This window comes from Crocodylus porosus, unplaced genomic scaffold (genome assembly GCF_001723895.1).
Source record: "Crocodylus porosus isolate Cpor-Errol unplaced genomic scaffold, CroPor_comp1, whole genome shotgun sequence".
Taxonomy (NCBI): Eukaryota; Metazoa; Chordata; order Crocodylia; family Crocodylidae; genus Crocodylus; species Crocodylus porosus.
The window spans coordinates 11,952,075-11,973,053 of record NW_017728951.1 but is presented as its reverse complement, the minus strand read 5'-3'; the positions used below and the strand labels follow the sequence as shown (position 1 = coordinate 11,973,053).

At 40.9% G+C, this 20,979-nt stretch overlaps 1 protein-coding gene across 1 annotated transcript in view; it reads left to right on the top strand.

The window, feature by feature from the left end:
* The window catches only part of WDR11 (WD repeat domain 11), an 88,326-nt gene that overhangs the window by 10,564 nt on the left and 56,783 nt on the right, over positions 1–20,979 (top strand). Inside the window, exons 2-5 of the mRNA XM_019555464.1 lie at positions 1,067–1,153; positions 4,674–4,833; positions 12,764–12,937; positions 19,309–19,492. Of these exons, the coding sequence (XP_019411009.1) occupies positions 1,067–1,153; positions 4,674–4,833; positions 12,764–12,937; positions 19,309–19,492 (605 nt within the window). The remainder of the gene's footprint in view (positions 1–1,066; positions 1,154–4,673; positions 4,834–12,763; positions 12,938–19,308; positions 19,493–20,979) is intronic.

The following is a 20,979-nucleotide window of genomic DNA, read 5'->3' as shown; positions in this document are numbered from 1 at the left end:
AACTGGGGCCCCTGGATGCCTGGGTTCCCATGGGAAACGGTGGGTTTCCTCCCCTTGCAGGTGGCCAGCATTTTGGCCTGCAAGGGGTCAAGCTTGGGGCTGCCAGGAACGAGGCACAGGGGGTGCTGTGTGCATGTGCAGGGCTGCATACATGTATGTGGCCAGGAGTACAGCCGGAGCTATGGGCAGCTCATCCAGGGGGCATGGAGGCGCATGTGCCCCCCAGATTTGTGCGCAGGGTGGATGTGGACTGCCTGCAGCGGGCTTGAGGCTTTCTGCTCTGCTACCTTTCACTTGGGAGCCCCGCACTGGCTGCGCACCCCCTGCCCACCTGGCAGCAGTGGGCACGGCAAGTTGTGCCCACGGCTGCTGGGTGGGCAGGGGGTGCATGACCGGCGTGGGGCTTCTGGGGCAAAGGCGGCAGGGTGGAGAGCCACAGCACCACGGTGGCAGCTTGCATCTGCCCTCACCCCTCTCAGCTGTTCCTCTAAAAAGCATCTCTGAACTTAAAAACGGTGGTGGTGCTTGAACTAAAGCTCATTCGAACTAAAGCCCCACTGCCATTTTTAAGACCCAAGGCACTGATACGTGTGACACCAGAGGCTGCTGGAATGCATCAAAAAACCCCCAAAACAACGTATTAGAAAACTATTCATTCACAACGCATTAGAAAACTATTTCTTCTCCTGCTCATTGCAATGAATGACAACAATTCAGCATGAACAGACTGTTATCTTAGCCTCTGCCAGTCCAAATTCTGCTGGGCCAGCCGCAGAACTGAGCCCGACAGATAAGTAAATGCTAGTGTTTATAGTAGTGTTGAAATAACAAAATGAACAAAATGAACAAATGCAGTGAAACGTGATAGCAGCAATAATAACAGCTGAGTTTAAAAGATGCTGCATAGCTTAGCTAATGAGTTATAACAAATTCAATTTGGCTGCCTTATAATGATGGCATTTTTGTCTGATTCATGATAGTTACATTTTCCAGCAAACTTTGTCAAACCACACCATTTCAAGAGGAAACAAATGTTAAAGTCCCTAAGAGTTTGGTGTTTTTTCAGAACCACCAGATGGCTGTTTGTTCTCTGGCACAGACTCCAGGAAAACGACTAATTTTTGAAGAGAAAAAGAAAAGTGCAGTAGACAACGTATGCAAAATTATTATGCAGGGTGTGAGCATTGTATACATACCCCTAGATTGGTGTTCTCAAGTGGCACCCAGTTTCAAAAACTAATTTATATATTACAATATTGAGCTCTTTACAGTGGGGCTGTGGGCCAAGCAGGGATAAGCCTGAGCCTGCACTTAACTGCTTATCTCCTCACACTTCAAAGGATCTGGTGGCAACCCAGGGTGCCACACAGCACTTGTATTACATTATGCAGGCAGGCACACTGCTTCTGCTTTAGCTATTGTTTCTCTGCACGAGTCAAACCTAGAAGAGCTACATCAGGAATGGTGCACCTGCCTGTATAATGTAGTGCAGTCAGATGTATTGCCTCTGCTACAGCAACTTCACGGTTGAGCTCCATGTGCTTGCTGAAAACCAAGACATACAGTGCGATTTCACCCGTGGTGGCAGCAGCCCAGAGGAGGCATGTTGGAGACAAACTGGGAAAAGGTGCAGGAAAACTGACATACCTGCCTGCACAGGGACAACTAGCAGAGAAGCACCTTGTGCTACCGCTGGTTGTCCCTGGGGAACGTCCATGCCACATACCCTGCGATGTGTGGCAGGTTGCCCCAGGTGGGGTAGGGGTGGCTGGAGCCAGCACTGGGCTGGCCGCAGCAGCCTTACCTGAGAGTCTGGGGGCCCCCTGGGGCTGCAGCAGTGGTGAATTTTTTAAAATAAAAAAAAACCCACCAGGTTCTGTAGGTATGAGATGCGGAAAGCCAAGGCAGGCATGGCGATCAAGCTGGCATCTGGAATAAAGGACAACAAAAAGTCCTACAGGTCCATGGGAAGCAAAAAAAAATTGAGCTCCACTGTGGTACCCCTACTGAATATGGAGGGACAGCCCACAGTTGATCCCCATGAAAAGGCAGAGCTCCTGAATGGATACTTCACATTGGTATTCCAGAAAGCTAGTAGGAGCTGTGCACCTGTCCAGAGGCCCAGGGAATATGGGGAAGTCAACAGACAGCATGAAATCAGTCCCGAACGTGTGAGGGTCCTCTTAGAACAATTGCAAGTTTTCAAGTCTGCTGGGCCAGACGGCCCACATCCAGGAGTCTCCCATGAAATTCTCTCAATTCCTGTACTATTAGGAGCCTGGAGGATAGGCCCTAGGAAGAGAGACTCCAGCAACTAGGCTTGTTCAGTCTGAGTAAGAGGAGGCTGAGAGGTGACTTGATAGCTGCCTACAAGTATGTCGGTGGGGGGGGATCAAGATCTAGGGGAGCAACTCTTCAGGAGGGCACCCATTGGGAGGATGAGGACCAATGGGTACAAACTAGTAGAGGGAAGACTTAGGCTGGACATAAGGAAGAACTTCTCTATAAGGGTGACTAGAACCTGGAACGCTCCTGGCAGAGGTGGTGCAGTCGCCATCGTTGGAGGTGTTCAAGAGGAGACTGGGTAGTTGAACTAATTTGAGTTCATTTACCCCCTGCCTATGGCAGGGGACCGGACTTGATAATCATACAGGTCCCTTTCCAGTCTATGATCCTATAATGTAGTGTAGTCAGCATGCCTTTCCGCAGTAGCCGTTTCTCACTTCAGCTCTGACCTGACTCCTGAAAACAGAGGTGCAGAGGGAACCATTCCATCTTCCCTTGGATGCCTCTGTTTCCAAGAGGTGTTGTATCGGGTCAGAAGGGAAGGGCTGTGGCAAGAGCACGCACTTGTTGCCAGCCTTCTCAAAGTTGCCTCTTTCAATGGTTGACCATTCTCATAGTCAGAAGGTTCCTCCTAATCTCCAACTTAAATTTCCCCTGCTAAAGCTTGAGGCCATTGTTCCTGCTAGATGGAGTTCCATTCAGAGTTCCAGGACTTGTGGAGAAAAATCTAGCTCTAAGCCTATAAAGGTTGAGAACCACTGGTTTAGGGTCAGATTAATACCCCTGATACCATACCAACCTGATGTGCCGATCTACCCCCTGAAACAGTATGTCCAGTTTCAGGACATGGCTCAGAGAAGCATGCCTAAAGGAAAAAAAAAGATAGGCTATGTGTATGCAGAAAACATTTTAAAGCTTTGTAGTTCTGTTGAATTGAGACCAAATTTCTCAGAAACAGCATAAAGTGGCTTTTTAGCAAGGGTCAACTGTATGCCAGTTTTAGTTTTGTAACTCCACTTGTCTCAGCCATCTTGAGCAGTTGCTGATAATGTTCACAGTACTGTGTGTACTTGTAGAAACATACTTAATATATAATATATTGAGCTAATAAGGCACATTTCTTTCTCATATTAAAAAAATCATTTCTAGGCAAATTACAAGCCTGGAAAAAATCAGTCCTTAAAGGGCAGAATTTTCAGTATGTAATGAACAGCTGAACAGAAGGGAACAGAAGGAAGCCATTGTGCAACCTTAGAATAGTAGTGTCGCTTCTGCAACTATACTGTCCTCTCCCTGGGCTTTTCTTACCCAAAGAACCACCAGCCTCTGTACACAAAACCACTGTCCTAGTGACCCTCTCTGATCTGTAGGGTGAACTTTTGACTATTATTCTCATAATACTTCATCCATTATACCAAACGTTTCCTCTTGAAAAATATTGAGTCTCATTTTTGCTGGGTCTTTTCAAATATTAAGATTCTCATTCAGTAGCAGTATAATTTGTGAGGGGGCTCTCTAAGTACAGACGACAGTTCTGAGCTACTAGAACCATTTATTTTTGCTACAAGTTTAACTTCACTGTCTGGCAGCCCGAGCACCAAGGTTTATGAAAACAGATTGTGAGGTGGGAGCTAAATGAGTGAGTTTCTAACTGGGTGCCAGGGCCTGGCTTTTAGAAGACTCTCAGCTTCTCCTGCCATGGCCCGGTCCATAAACTGTATCCAAGAAAGCAGTTGTTCAGATTGAAGGGAAGCCGCTGGAGCAGTCTCCTTCATGCCTCTGAAGTTTCAGGGACCAGGCTAGAGGAGTATAGCCATATAGTTCTGGATCATGCAGTTTACACAGACATGGCTGTCTTCTTAAATAGTAGAGCTCTGTTGCCCAGAGGGAGCAAAAGGGATACGAGTTTTTTACATGAGAGTGCTCACCAAAAATAATGCATGGCATTTTGTGAAAGTTTGATGTTGCAAAATATAAACCTACATTTACACATAATCTGTGAAAGAGAACAGGCATACATTCCATCATAATTTTGTGACTTGTAGGTGCTTGATAATAACCTTAATGTTCTTAGTATTTTTTAGAATTATTATAATTTGTGGAAGCAGGGGAAATGAGTTCTCTGTGTTTCAATACTATACATGCTTCTGTGCACAGTTGTAATATAGTTTTGATAAACTTAATTAGTTGTTCAGCAGATCATAGTATCTGTTTACACGTGTCATTAACTGTTACCATTATTTTCTGTGGTGTGTTTATTATAATTTGTTTTATGTTTACTGGAACCCACATAGAAAGGATTAAACATGTTATCTTTATAATATATAGCTATTTTAACTGTCCTAATTCCCATGGGACTGGATATTTTAACTGGTTTTCATTAATATCATCAGGTTAAATGGGCTAAAGAAAACTACCATCACAACATTGGCTCTCCATATTCTCTGCGTTTAGCCTCTGCTGATGCCACTGGAAAAATAATTGTTTGGGATGTGGCAACAGGAACAGCACGCTGTGAAATACAGGAGCATACAAAACCAATCCAAGGTAAGGAAGTTGTATGATGTTTGTATGATCCATGAGTTTAAATTGGAGCTTGGAGGTAGAACTCACTCATTCTGTTCAGTTCACTGCTGAGTTACTGTCTGACTGAGAAATCATTTGCCTTCTCTGCCTGTTTAAAGTAGATGTGAGAAGACTTATCAACCATCTGTAAAGCTGTGGGGCTTAATTTATACCTACAGTGCCTTCTTGTGATCTTTTGATGAAAAGTGCTATAAATTACAATTTTAAAAAATTAAACGTATTGCTAAAAATTCACGCAAAGAATTGAATGTTTTCTTGTTTTGCTTTAGGGACTTAATGCAGTTTGTCGCCCATATAAATACTACTGACATTTATAACAGTACAAGACCTATGCAGCTATACAGCACTATAAATCATGTATTTCGCTGTACCCTTTTACCATAAAAGAAGTATTAGAAGGTACATTTTATATAGCTGTTACTGACCAAGCATGTCAGTATGATGTTACATTTGTAATGTATAATTGTAAGGAATAAGTTTTTCTTGTAAACTGTTAAGCTTTGAGCATGTATAGCTGTTGTCCTTGGGGCTCAGGAGCAAGATGCTATTCTGTGTGTGTGAGGTTATATGTACAGTGCAGTAAAATGGACTAGAGAGCGGAAACAAAGGGGGGATATATTGGGAGGAGGAATTTGGTTTGTGAAGTCCCATTTCTGAAGGGAGTTACTTTGCAACATGTCAATGGGAAGCCATACATGTGTAGTCCTGCTTACCTAGGAATTGGGATGTTCTTTATTTCATGTCCATAAAACAGTATTATAGATTAATGCAGAAATTCCCAGCAGTTTTCAATTTTCTGTCTAGGACCAGGACCCCAAGCAACATGTTTCTTAACATAAATTTCCCAAATTTCACACAAATTTGGAGTTGTAATCTTGGCAAGAAATTTAGGGTGTTCTTGCTGTTGGGTGCTGCTGAGAGTTTTTAGGGAAGGCAGGTGCTTGGTTTTGCATAATTGTTTCTTTGTCCTTATTCCAGTGGGACTGGATATGCTGTTAGTAGTAACTATGAATGATGCCTCGTGGGGCTCTTCCTCCACTCATCTTGCTTGCCACCAGACAGCTTAGTTTTGGAGACTGGAAGCTGACTCCATAATTTCTAAGAGCACCTCTTGCTGTAGAGTTCACAGCTATACCTTTAGGGGCAATGAAAAAGAGAAAGGGAGCTGAAGACTTGACCTGGAGTTGTGGGGTAGAGCAGATAGGAGCAGAAAGAAAGCATGTTTCTCTCTTTGTCACTGGCCTTCAGTCTAGCAAAAGCTTCTTGTGGCATATTGCTATAGAGGCAGTCCTGGGACTTACGACACAATTAGTTCCTGAAAACTATGTCTTAAGTCGAAATATTGTAACTCGGAACCAATTTTCTCATAAGAAACAATGTTATAAATGGGGGATTGGTTCCTAAACCAAGGCCTAATACTCTAATTTCACCAAAAATACCCCAGAATTTTGTACTTGATCAATTATAGATGGGTAGTATAGCTACATTAATGTATTTATATTGTAAATAGTAATCATATTGATTTGGAAGGACCTCTTTGAGGCGACTTTGCTGGACTTTTTGACGGGCTCTTGGTTGGACTTTTTGGAGGGTTCTTGGTTGGAGTCTTCTCAGGAGTCTTGGCTGCAGGTTCTTCTGGAGTCTTGTCTGCTTTCTTTAAGAAGTTGTTCAAGGAAGTTTGGACAGTTGTTCTCCAGGGAGATGGGTGGCATGGTGTCACATGGGATCAAGTGTTGTAAAGGCAAAACGGATGTCATAAAGTTGAAACAGGGTGTCAATTTATAGATGTTGTAAGTGCGAAACGTTGTAACTTGAAACGTTGCAAGTCGAGGACTGCCTGTACATGCATTCCATCACCAGGCCAGCATTCCCTCGCTTTCCCTCCTTCCCATACACACCTACCTGTCTTGCGTCTGTTGTCTCCCGTGGCCTCTGATCCTCACTGCCATGCATTTGCATTTTCATAGACCTGCATTTTCCATATTGGCTTCTATTCCATCCAGGAGAACACAAAGCAACAGCAGACTCTCCCTACGCTGATGAAGGGTGTTTGTGCCCAAAGTTTGCAAAGAACAATTTTTGCAAAGAACGGTTTTTCCAATGATTTAGTTGGTTTAATAAAAGATATTACATCTACCCAAAGAACCTTGTCTGCCTATGGCACATTGGTGGCCTAAGAAGGTGAGAAGTCGTACTTTGATGATTGAATTGGGAACTGTTTAACCAGGAGACGTAGATGCTTCTTGTGTTTTCACCAGTGATTTTATGCATGATTTTTGGAGCATGTCACTTCATGCATGCTGATATGTTTCCCTGGCTATACAATAGGGATAATACTACTTGTCCACTCTTGTAAAATACCGAAGTCTTTGGCTAAAAGTAACTATATTATTATTGGTAGCAGGGCCTTGCAAGTAGCTTCTGTTTGCCATGATGGCTGTTAAAAGATAGGCAACTTTATTTTGTTGGGAATTCTTAAATACGCAAGTTCCCTACAAATGTTAAGTGTCCTTGTGATTTTACAATAAATAACAAATCTTCTGTTTTAGTGCTACTCACATCGTTGTTAACATGGATTATTTATGAATTTATATATTTTGGAACGTCATTCCTGTGCAATTACATTTCCATGGTGAGTTTCCAAGAATAATTGCTAGCTTATTTGGTCTCTGAGCTGGCTTTAAAACTCCACATGACACTGACATTCTGTTTTTATCTTTTAATTCTATTATCTGAAAAACCACTTAAGAAATTAGAAAACAGAAGCATAAAACACATCAAAACCTTGTTACAGTGGCTATGACATGGGTTCAATTAATTTAATTAACCTTTGTTTCTTCTGTAATGTTGTATGTTTTCTTTTTCTAATACGACTGAGTGGATGACTGTTTGCAGTGGCTTTGTACATTTTGTTCAAACCTATTTGCATTCATTCCTAGTCATACATAGTTTGTGCATTCTCACCCAGAGTAAGTTTTTATGCCTGTTTAAATATCTGTTAGATATTTAAGTCCATGTTGTTTTAATGTCACTTCAAGGTGGCGAAAGATTACATTTTAATTTGCAATTGAAAGTTTGAGCCTTAATTTCCGGTCCATCTCTCAAGCCTGGCAGTAGAGATAATCTCTTCCCATACTCCTGCATATAGCCCATTGTCACAGAAATGTTTCTTGGTGTCTTAATATAAAACCTCATAGTTGATCTCTCCTTCTGTGATCATACAGTACTTCTCTAAACACAGAAATGAGTTATACAGGAAAAAGGTGGAGAAGTTTTCTGTATCCTTCACTGTCTTCAATGCAGGAAGTGCTTTTCTTCCATGCCTTGCTCTAATACCATATTTTATTGCATACAAAACGCACAGCTTTCCAAAAACCAGCCACTGAAAATTGGGGTGCTCATTGTGATCAAGGGAGTTTAGTAACAGCAGTCACACATGTTTCTTCCAGGCAAAACCAAAAGTAACTGTGCATGGGATCCATAGGTAGCAGGACAGTGAGTAGGCTCAGCTTCCTAGCTGCTGCTACATATGTGCTTATTATAAGGAAAGATCTTTTTTCCTTCATGCTGCATTTCAAAAACAAAGTGCTCATCTTCTGGGGCATGCTGCATACAATACAACATTCTGTCATTTTCTGTCATTCTGCACTGTCTGGCCTGTGATCCTTTTCTCCCTTTCATTCCTGAACTTTCTTCTCTTGCTGGTAGATGGCATTTCAGTTCCACTGGTACGGATTTGTTAAAGTGGCTTTTTTCTTCCCTTCCTTGTCCTACTCAGCAGTAGCTCATAATAGCAGACGATAGTTGGTGCTTCATTCATTCTATCTGGTTGTACAGGCTTTGCTACACAATCAGGGGCTTTGAAGTCAATGGAACCCAGTGGCAGTAAAGAGAGTCAGCCGTAGGATGACCTGCTGGTTCTCCATGCATCGTCAATACATTTCTCACAGATGTCTTGCAGTTTAAGAACTGCTGACATAAAAAACAGCTATACTTCTTGTGCATAGTTTAATATAACCAGTTCATCCAGCAGTGTATTCTTGGCTACTTTTGGTATAATATTTCTTCATACATTGGATGTCTAGCACTAAAGGAACATGAATAGCACTGATTTAAGGAGAAGACTTTGCTTCCTCTTGTAATGCACCATTGGGTGAAGCAGTGACCAAGGAGTTGCATTTAACTGTACTGCAATTTAAATAGACGCAATCAGCGTAAAAATAATTTTTTTCTGTGAAATACAGTGAGATGCTGTATGTGCCATGAAGAGCTTAAATAGACAGTGGGAGAAAATATCAATCCTGCTTTATATGTGGGGATCTGAAGTAGGGAGTTATATGAAGATGAAGGTAAAGAGTCTGTGTTGCTGTCTATACTGCTTGGCCATCTTTCCTCCCATCTCCATATAAATCCTCCTTCCATTTCACCATAATCCTTTGATTATAATTATATGCTGTCTGTTTATTTACGAGCTTCACATCCCTTTGTGTTCATTGAATTTGGCAAGTCTTACTATTGACTGCAAAGGGGTCAAGTGAAACCATGATGAGTACTTTAAAAAAAACCTTAGTACCATATTTTCTTGCATAATACCTGCACCTTTTCCCCATTCTCCTCCCCCATCCCTGGACCCCTATTTACTTGGTACTGCATATTGGTTCTAGTCTTTTAAAAATATCTTATGCAGAGTAAAAAACAGATGCACTTGCCTTCTCCACAGGATAGATTAAAATATACACTGCATGTGTGGATTAGAAATAGTTCATTATTTTTTTAGAAAATGGGAGAAATTGCATATGAAAAGTCATCCTCTCTGAAAGATATTTTCAGACTTGAATAAAAAGCTCTTCTCATGAGCTCAGAAAATTTTCAAAGTAATCTGGTATTTCATACAAATGATTTGGTACATTCTTTTGCATTTTTATAATGACTTTTGTATCACATGTGATACAAAAAAGCAATGCCATCTGTTAAAGTGAGCTATAAAATTAAAATTTAATGGAAAGAAAAATTGAGAACTCGGAAGATTTTTAATTACACCCTGTGTTTGAGATTGGAAACATTTTAATACAATTATAGCACAAGCACATTCTTTTAATGTGCTGTTACAAGTTTGCTTTTTTATTTATTCAGTATCTGACAGAATTCAGAGATGTCTGAAGCTTGCAGCTTGGTCTACTAGCATAGTTTTTTCCTTTTTATATTAATTGTTCTGATTTGATATTTTTTCTCCATGAAGATCGAGTAAGAGAATTTTATATTTGCATCTGGAGAATAGATGTAAATGGAAATTCGTGAAAAGGAGTAGGAAAAATACTTAAACACATCTTCTACTAATGGAATATTTGTGAAGGAAAAACATGTACAAACTTTGGCTAAAAGAGACACACATAAGCAGCAGGGCAGTCTGGAAAAAAATCTTTAATATTTATATACAAAGCAGAATGAAATGGAAGTTATTACATATGCATCACATAGCTATGCATCTTCAATCATATTTCAGTTGTGGAATCTAACCCACCAAGTTTCTGCAGTGCTACTTAACAGGGTAGATTTGATTTAAATCCAGTCAATTTAAATCATGACTTAAAGTGTGATTTACATCACTGGTCAGGAAGCCTCACTTTAATCATTGTTTTGTACAAAAAGTTCATTCTTGTTATTTGATATTCTTTATTCATTTAACTTCTTGAAACTGCAGTTTTAGAGAAAGGTAAGGACTTGCAGAGACAGTAAGGCTGATGGGTAGGTAATCAGGTCTGTTATCTCCCATCTCCATATACTGCTATTAACAAGGATGTTACTGGTTTCCCTCACTTTATGCGGGTTCTGTATATGCGAATTATGCAATGACCCTTTTTATACCAAAAATTCGTCATATGCAAGGTAAATTCACTCTTATGCGATTGGTGTGGTGGAAGCCCACAATCAACTGCTTTGTGCAATGCAGTGTGGGAGTGATGTGCACCAAAATATAGTCTCCTGTGTGGATCTGTGCGCCTCGCTCGTTGTCTGTGATATGTTTGTGTAGTTGCCATCCCCATTATGGTAACATTCACTACGACCCTGTGCTTGTGTGTACTGTCTCCTGTTGGTGAGTACCAAAATTGGCTTGTAAAAGTTGTAGAAATAGGTCTGGGGATCAGTACAGTCAAGCTCTTGGAACGTATCCCTGTTTGTGACATTGTAAAGTAGGTGCCCTTTGTGCGAATTTGAGTTATGCACCATTTTCGAGGAACGCATGCACAGCATAAAGCAAGGGAAACCTATATCTCTGGAGACAACAGACTCCCTCTATGGCTGAAGGAGGCCGTTTGTGCCCAAAAGCTTGCAAAGAACAATTTTCCCAACTCTTTAGTTGGTCCAATAAAAGATATCACATCTACCCAAAGAACTTTATCTGCCTATGATGTGTGGAGACACAAATCCGTAGTTTGAGAACTGAAACTAAGCATCAAAGAGATGTTTCATGGGATCTTCTAGACTGAGCACTGAGTCCCACTGGGTAGAGTGGTTTTCTTTAATCTTTACTAATCTGTAGAGGAGCCTCTGGGAACCCCATAAGATTGGGCCCCTAATATAGTCCATGGCCTGTTGTGACTTATTCATAAAACTTTTAAAAAGGTTACATGAATATATTGTCTCAAATAGTATATAATTAGAAGTTATAATCTCTATTCCATGATGATATCTAAGTTTATTGGGGGAGGGTGTGGTTGTAGTGTTTGTGGGGGAGGGGTTGATGGTATGGTGCGTTGTGCAAGGGAGTCCCCTGCGTGCACCTCCCTGAACTGGTTAGCACCCACCCCACAAGAGCCCAGAGCCCACATGCCCTATGATGCCTCTCCATCACCACCAGCAGCACATAGCCCCAGTGTGCCCCACTCCTGCTTTGCACTGCCCCGCTGTGGCACTTCCTGCTACTCCCCGGGCACGCAATGGAGCTGGAGTGTTTTCTTCCAGCTACCACTGCCACTGGCCTCAGCCCCATGGTACTGGTGGGGAACCATGTGCACAGCCTCAACCCAGTGTGCCTTGCACCTGCTCCAGACTCGCTCATCCAGGTGTGGCACCAGCAGCTGCTGGGCAGAAACTACTGCTTGACATGGGGGGGAAAAATGGCCTCTCCCCCTCATCACTGCTGAGCAGTTCTTAGTGCAACCACCTGGAGCTGGCACTGCGCCGGCCTGCCCTGCGGCTCCATTGCTGCCTCTAGGCTGCCCAGCTCAGCAGTGGTGATAGTGCAGAGCAGCCTCAGGGCAGCCCAGGCGGTGGTGATGCAAGGCAGCCCAACACAGTGTAGGCTCCAGGCGGCTGCACTAAGAACTCTTGGCAGTGGTGAGGGGGAAGGGCAGCTTTTACCTGCAGTGAGCAACAGTCTGCCTGGCTGCTGCTGCTGCTGAGCCTGCAGGGACGAGTCCGGAGCAGGCATGAAGAGCGCCAGGTTGGGGCCATGCACGCGTGTCCCTTCTGGTATTGTGGGACTGGGGCCAGTGGGAGCCGAAAGAAGGAGCCGCTGCCTAGAAAGGCAGTCCAGCCACAGAGCTGCCCCAGTTGCCAATGGGTGTCAGGATGTGTCATAACCACGTGTCGCCTGGGCCAGGCAGGACCAAGAGACCTGCTGTGGGCTGGACAAAGCACCTCCGTGGGCTGTATTTTACCCACCCCTGAATTAGATGGTGCTAGGAAGGGGAGTATATACATGTGTGCGCATACAGCACCTTTACACTGCTTTATCCTGTATTTAAACCAAATTCATATTTGGAACTATGAACTGTTCAGCTTAATGACTCCCAATAAGTCACTCTCAGTTCTTCTAAGACAAAGTTTCTTTTTAATGGAATTGAATAATTTCAAGCACTGCTATTTCGTCTCTTCTTTCTTTTGGTAGACATGCAATGGTTATGGAATCAGGATGCTTCCCGAGACTTACTCCTAGCAGTTCATCCACCAAACTACATTGTCCTGTGGAATGCAGACACAGGCACCAAGCTCTGGAAGAAAAGTTATGCAGAAAACATTCTTTCCTTTTCATTCGACCCCTTTGATCCTTCACATTTAGCTTGTAAGTTTGCTTACATATATATTTTTTTAGTATGTTTATCTTTTTGTACATTGATTTTATGCTGCCAGTATTGCATGGACAGGAATTTTTTTAACATTAACGACTTACATTTCAAATCCAAAATAACCAACACCGTCATTTGATCACTGCACTGATTGTCATGAGGGTCTGCTCAATTGAAGTACTCCAGGTCACTCTTGATTGCTTCTGTGAAGCATAGGAAATGTTTGGTCTCAATGGATGTATCTACATGAGATGCTAACTGTGCAGTAGCCTAATAACACTGCACATTAGCGTGCAGTGTAAAAACTGTGCTAATATGCTGCTGCGCAGTTAGCATCATTAAAAAGCCATGTGCGGGTGCTACTGCGCAGTAGTGCCAGTTACTGCGCATTGATTTAGTACTTGGCTATACAAGTACTAAACTCAATGCTTAGTAACTATGTTGCAGTAATGAATGTGTAGACACACCCATTGTCAACTTCACAGAAACCAAGATACCTTACCAACTAACCCCAAACCAACCAGCTGTTCTACCACACATTACAATTAAAGGATAAACCTTGGAGAAGTTTGATCTTTTTTCTTACCTGGGTAGCCACCTTTTTTAAAAAGATGATGATGCTCAACGCTGGATAAAATTTGGTGGTGCCATCTTTGGACAACTCCAAAATTGTATCTTTGATGATCTTGACATCAGGACCCAAGCTTCTCTCTAACAGGCTTTTGTCATCCCTAACCTGTTGTATGGGTGTGAAACTTGGATGATATATTGAAAGCACATGAAAACTTTAGAATGTTATCATCTATAATGTTTTTGGAAAATCCTCTGTATCAGTTGGAAGGATAGAAGATTAAATGCCAGTGTTCTGGTTTAGTCAGGCACTACTAGCAGTGAAGCCATGGCTGGAGGAGAGAACATGTGAAGAGTTTTGAAGTTAACAACAAGAAGTGATGCAGGATATTCAGGGTAAGGAGCTGAGAGGTTAGGCATCCAAACAGTTCACAACTAGATAAGACGAGGATGAAAACATTAGGGATAGTGTTTGGTGGAGGGGGACTGTGAGCATTAGGTAAACTGGAGAGGAGAAGGTTACAGTATGTGGAGACAGTCGGGACATGCACAAGATTGTAGCCAGTGGGATGGGAAAGTAGTGTGAGGTTTTTCTACATGTCATGCAAGAAGACATAATAGCATTTGAAAACGGGATGTAATAGACTGAAAGGGGCACATTGGTGTTATACTCAGTTTACTAGTTTTGTGAACAGGAAAGACTCGGATTTGGGCAACAACGATAAATAACAAGGATGTGGAAAACGGTCAGGAAGGAAAATAAAAATTCTTCAAATAGACTGTCTACCAAGTTTTTATTTTTATGGAAACCCCAGGGCATTGCTGTAGTAATTCTAGTTGTCTTTTCTTCAGAAATATATATCCTAGCTTTGCAGAGAAAAAATCATTTTGATCATTGTGCTGTTTAAAACTTTTGGCTTTCCTTTTTGTAGATGCAGCAAAACAAAGCAAGTTGGGTTTGAATGAAATTCAGCATGAATGGTGTTTGGATTTTGATATAATTAGGGAAATTTGCTTGGGATTCTGAAGACTGAATATAAAAGTTAGTTTATTATTATTTGCTCTTTCTTTACTGCATTCCCAAGGATAATTCCACCTCTGCCACTAATCCGTTGCAGCTTTCTTGCATATTTCCTGACTCATGGTTCTTTTTTCATCCATAAAATGGGTAAAGTACTTACTGAGATGGACAGTTCACCCAGAGTTTAAAAGCAACTGCCTGGCAGTGGTAGCAGCATTTCTACTACATTTCTGCATTTCGTGGTGCATTATAACCTGATTCCTTCTAAACTTTTCATTCCACAGGTGTTAACCACCCTCTCCCCTTTAATGGGCTTGATGTTTCACTAATTAAGTTATCTTTTCTTTTGCCATTCTGTTGTCTTCTCGTAGCTCTTGGTAATGCAGCTCCTGTTTTGCAGCCCTGCAGACTGTTTTTAACTTTAGCTAGAACTGTTAACTCAGGTTAACATTAACTCAGATGTGGATATAACTTTCAGTGAAGCATTGGATGCGCTGTCGAACTGCTCAAGAAGGCTAGCTTTTGTTTTATGAATCTAAAAGAGGTGTAGGTTTATTTCTAGTGACCACAGGATTAATTAAACAACATATTTTGATTATGTGTGCTTTGTTGTTTTTTTAATACATAAAAGATGATATAGCAAATTAATGCTCTTTCTAATAAAGTTATATTTTTCTGTTTTGATTTTAAATGGAATAATATTAAATTATTCCAGCAGATAATTAGTAAAGCTTCTATGGCCCAGCAGATTAATAAAGCTTCTAGGTTATTTTTAACTGAAAAAGTATATATTGTTTTATATGTGATGATATGCTGCAGCATCTGCACTGTCCTTTTCAAAATCCTAAATCTGCCCATGCTTACTGATTTGATTTGAAGCTGTAAAATCCTGTGCAAGTGCAACCTATTCTCTTGGGACTGGGGGTTCCCCCAGTTCTTAGGGAGGAAATTTCCAAAGGCATGAAGGGGAATTGTCAACTGGGTCCTGTTTTGTAATTTTACATACTTCCCTTTAATCAGGGAGTATTTGCCATTGAGTGTTTTGGTACAGGGCACTGATAAATCTTGATGGAAGCTTCTAATGTAGTATTAAGCGGCTGGACGTGGAGCCTCTGCTCCACCTAGCTCCGCACCACTGCTGCTCCACGGGGCTAGTCTCCTACATTTCTACACGGGGTCCCCCAAAGCATGGGCCAGTCACCCCAATTCAACTCCCCCCTTCCCCCCCTGGGTCAGCCCTGGCTGCAGTCCTTAAGAAATCCCTGAATTACCTTGCCTTGTTTCAATGGAATGTTAATTCTGGACACTGTCCATGATTTATACTGATCCTTTCAACTGTTTCACTTTAGATTGTGTTCAAGAAAACTAGATTCAGCTAAGGTGTTTGTTCCAAGTGCCTCTCATGCCCTTCTGAGAGTCAGAACCTCACCTGTCATATCTTCTGCTGCCAAAACCTCTGGCTGCTTCTTCTGATAGCTTGTAGTACAGTTATACATGTTCAATATAATATTCTGTAGCCTGTGAGAATTGGAAAATTTGAAGATCAGAGAAAAATAACACAGGAATTGCAGTACTAATTGATTTCCATATTTAATTGGATAAATGCCCATATGCTTGAATTTACTATAATTGCTAGAATTTCTAATCAGGGTACCAAAGTTGCAATACTGGGGACCTTGCATCAGAGTACCCAAAGCCCTGCATATAATGTTTTAAAGTGAAGAATAGTTTATTTAAATGATCAAGATAAGCAGTTGTTTCCACTAACAGTTGATAAGCACTTTTTCTGTATGCATCTGCATCAGAAGTGCTGAGTGGAAAAAAAGGCTGAGAATATGCACATGAAAAGTAGCTCATGTTTTAATTGTATTGTTTAATGTGGCTATTTATTCAGTTACCTTGTTCAGATTTTCCCTATTGGAATAGTATGCTTCACAGACCAGTCCAAAGGATGAAATTTTGGGTAATAACCCCACTGCCACTAATTAAAGATGTGACCCCAGTTTTTGTTTAACGGAAATGTACAAATGTGGTATGTAAGCAGACTGGGCTGGATAAATATAATTAATTCTCTTATTGCAGTATAGTAATAAACAACTAATGCTTTTTGTGGTTATCATGCTTCATAACTTTTAATACTAAATGAAAAAACCCTGCAACACTCTGTTTTTGTAAAGGATGCGAGTATTATCCTTGTTTTATAGCTACAAGCATACTTGTTTTTTGTCCGAGCTCACTCAGAGTTTTCCTGTGCTGCTGTTATGAGTTAAATTCTGTGAAGGTAAATCAAAAAAAAAAAAGTTGATCTCTCGGCTCCTCTAATAGTCTTGACTCTGAACTCCTAACAATTTAATCCAAAGTACCTTACTTTTACTATTATAACCTGCTAACCAACCTGAGTTAAGAATGCAGATAGCATTCAGTCCCCACTGTGCTGAGCCATGAAGCAAGTCTTAGGAACAGCATACAGCTTAATAGATCTAATTTAAGACATCAAGCAACCAATCGTTGTTTATTATTACAGGGGTGTGTGAGTAAAGAGCTAGTGTACATGTTCTTGAGTCATTTGTTGAGGCCTTTATAAATAATAAAATAGTTATCAATCACAAACATATTAGAAAAAAAATAGGCCTCTAATATTTGGGTACCACTGTCTAACATGCTAACTAAAATGGTTTTGTTTCTTAGTATTCTCCCATCTGTCTATATCCATCTGCCATTTTTTATACTGTATGGAGTGTGTGCTGTCTTTCTTGTCTCTTTTTCACAGATCCTGGCACAGTGGGGTCCTGGGCTGCTATGTGTCATGGCAACTGAAATAAGAACTCTAGTAATCAGATTAGTGATTATCAGCTTACAGTTAGCATCATGGTAAAATTCTTGAGGAGGGATTTAGAGGGTAGAATAGTGGTAGCATGGCCTAATTTGAGGACGACATTTCATATAGAGGGCACAAAGGAGGAATCATTGGCAGAGTGGAGCATTATTATCCACAGAAGTGGGTAATGATGGAAGAGTATAGTTGGAAGAAGACTTGAATATGATACAGTAGAAAAGAAGTAGCTAATGGAAGTTGGAAAGGTGGGAGCACCATCAATAGAAGGGGCAATAGAAATGTTGTTCCTTGTATGGAGAACGATGTGAATTTCAGAAGAACCACAGCAAAAGCAGATAATTATGGTTTGGACTTGAGTTCTTAGCAGCCAAGATAGGGGAAAAGGCTGAATATTTTAAATGTACAGACAGCAAGATACGATCATGACCTGAATCAGCGTGGGGGGGAAAAGTCAAGATTATAGATGCTGCTGATATTTTAGGACTAAATAATAAGGTGGATTATGATGTCATGAGTAAGAGCGAAATGGGCTGGAGACAAGGAATCTAACCTTAACTCTTTTAATTTTAAATTGCTTTTGAATTGTCCATTATGAGCAACCCATGTGACAGAATGGGATACAAAATCAGAGGGAGGAGTCAGGACAGAGGTGTGAAGAGATAAGTTGTTCTAAAGATGATGGTAGAAGCTGCGTGGAGGTAAGATGACTTCCATAAAGACAGAAGAGGGAGAAGAGAACGAACAATCATGCCTTTTGTCTGCCACAGACAGAAAGTCAGGAAAGAGGAAGACTCCCTGGAAGGGAGGTGCTTAAATAAATGACAATAGAAGTAGGAGGAATACAGGAATAGACAGTGTTTTGGCATAGGGGACTAAAGAGGAGAGTATAAGTAAGAGTCAAAAGCAACTGAGATGTCAAGGAAGATGAAGTATAACATTTTGAGTTCAGTTGAAAGAAGTAATGAAGAAATAGCAAAGAAGTAATGGCAAAGAAGTAATGAAGTAATCAACATTTCATTCCTGAATTTAGTTCTGTCAGTAATTTTGTCTTGAAAGATAGTTTCTCCATACCTTGCTCTACCTAGGGTTCATCATGGCTGCTTACAGACAAAAAAAAATAGTGCTTTTCTTTAAACTCTGAGTTCTGCTGCACCAAACTCAGTGCATGCCCAGAAGATGCCTTGCATTAGTTGGCTCACCAAATGTCTGAATAGATCAGGCAATTAATTGGGACTTTTTTGGCATTTTTATTTAACAGTTGATTGAAGAAGCTATTAGATAAAAGTGTAAAAGTGCCAAAAAGCTCTCTGCTGAAGGATCTGATCTGTACAAACGCTGTTTCTTCTGGTACAGTGATTTTTTTTTGGTTTTGGTTTGTTTTTTTAACATCTGTAAGCAGCCCATGTCAGTTATACCAAAGCTTTTGTTTGCATATGCAAACATATATAATATTGAAAATACAGAGATGTCAGTCATTGATCCACAGTTGTTATGCTGTCATATAAATAACGTCATGGTTAAAATTTCTGGGAGACCATCACTTCGTATGAGAATGAAAATGTAGATTTATCCTTGCTGGATAACTGGTTTCCTTAGCTTTGTAAAACTTAATGAGGAATAGTTGATGGCAGAAAATCACTGTACTGAACTAATGTAAAAGGACAAACAAGATGTTTCTGCCAGTAATCTTACAGTATTTTTTAATATAGGGACTTAGTTTTGAAGTATTGAGTTTTGTGGCCTCTAATGAATTATAATGGACCATCTGCTGTTCTTTCACCAGAAGATTCCTGTTAGCTAGAATTATGTATTTCCCAGCTTGTTCGACATTATTCAAACTATTACCATTTCTCCACACCAAAATTACATTAAAAATAAAACATCGTGATAAAATTGTACATCCTATTTTGCTATAACAGCAACTGTTTTTCTTGTTACAGTGCTCACCAGTGAGGGCATAGTGTTCGTTTCAGACTTCTCTCCTTCCAAGGCTCCTGCCAGCTCAGGGAAAAAAGTATACATCTCTAGTCCACATTCTAGTCCTTCTCACAAGCTGGTTACTGCTACAGGAGCTAAAAAAGCCCTTGATAAAGTAAAAATTCTAATCAGTAATGAAAAACCAAGGTAAGTTGTAAGTGTTTTGTGTTTCTTCATACACATAGACATCATTCTACATATGCCTGCAAGTTATTTCTTTCTCCATTTTCTGTAAATACTAGTTGGATCTTTATTGTTGAGTGCTCATTAAAAAATGGGTGAACGAAGGAGACAAGAGTACAAAGGGAATAACAGTTATTTCTTTCAGTTCCATTTCTACATCCTTTACCCCCATAGCAATACAACTGAAGAGCATCTCACCCTGTGATTATGAAATACGAAGGATATGAAGGTGGGGATCAACTTTTAATGAATTATTAAAGCATGTTTTTCCTTTTGATTCCCCGGTTGAGGTTTAATTTGAAAACTCAAAAATTATTCTTGATTTCAATAGCTGAAAGGGAAAGAACCTTTTATTATGGTACATTATGGACAAATACACTTTTTGTCAAATCGTCTCTTACCCTTTTCGAGCTCTGATAAGTTTTGATTTCATTCCTTCTTTTATAGTCTCAATAGAATTTACATATTCTAATTGAAAGTTCTTATTCTTCTCTTGCCAGATGGGTTTTTAAAATGTTAATATAGCTTAGTGATGTTTCTCTACTTGTCTGTTCGTATGAAATGTGATAACTTTTGAAAATCATATCTTAACAATTCAAAGATTTCAGGGTAGGTTTTTTACATGAATAGATAAAAGGTTGTTGATTTGAGGAGGATGGAGAAACTGGAGATGGGGGTTGGGGTATACTGGGAGCCAATGGTGGAGGTGGGGTGCCCTGACTGTTGGGAGGAGGAGAGTAGCTTATGTGAGTTAGGAGGTGAAAAGGCTGCATAGACTCTTCAGAATTGAGCAGAATGGGAGTGTTGGTACATAAGACTAGAGGTGCATTAGTCCATATCATATCGGCACCAATAAAAGGAAAATGGACATTATCAGCTAATAAAAAAAGGCTGACATGGCCGATAATGTTGGTGATAAATGCCTTATGTATACTGTGGTTGCACGCATGCACATAGTTTCATAGTTAGTAGAGTCGCAAGGGACCTGAGAAGATCATCAAATCCGACCCCCTGCCATGGCAGGAAAGAGTGCTGGGGTCAAACGACCCCGGCAAGGTGATTCTCAAGCCTCGTCTTAAAGACCCCCAGGGTAGGAACCAGCACCACTTCCCTTGGAAGTTGGTTTCAGATCCTAGCCGCCCTGACTGTGAAGTAGTGCCTCCTGATGTCGAATCTGAATTTACCCTCTGTCAGCTTGTGACCGTTATTTCTAGTCACTCCTTGTAGTGTTTGGGGAAAAAGGGACTCCTTCAATGCTTGCTGGTCTTCTCTGACTAGTTTGTAACAGGCCACTAGTTCCCTCCTCAGCCTTCTCTTGTGGAGGCTGAAGAGGTTCAGGTCCCTGAGCCTCTCCTCGTAGGGCCTGCCCTACTGCCCCCGATCATGCGAGTGGCCTCCTCTGGACCCTCTCCAAGTTGTCCACATCCCTCCTGAAGTGCGGCGCCCAGAAC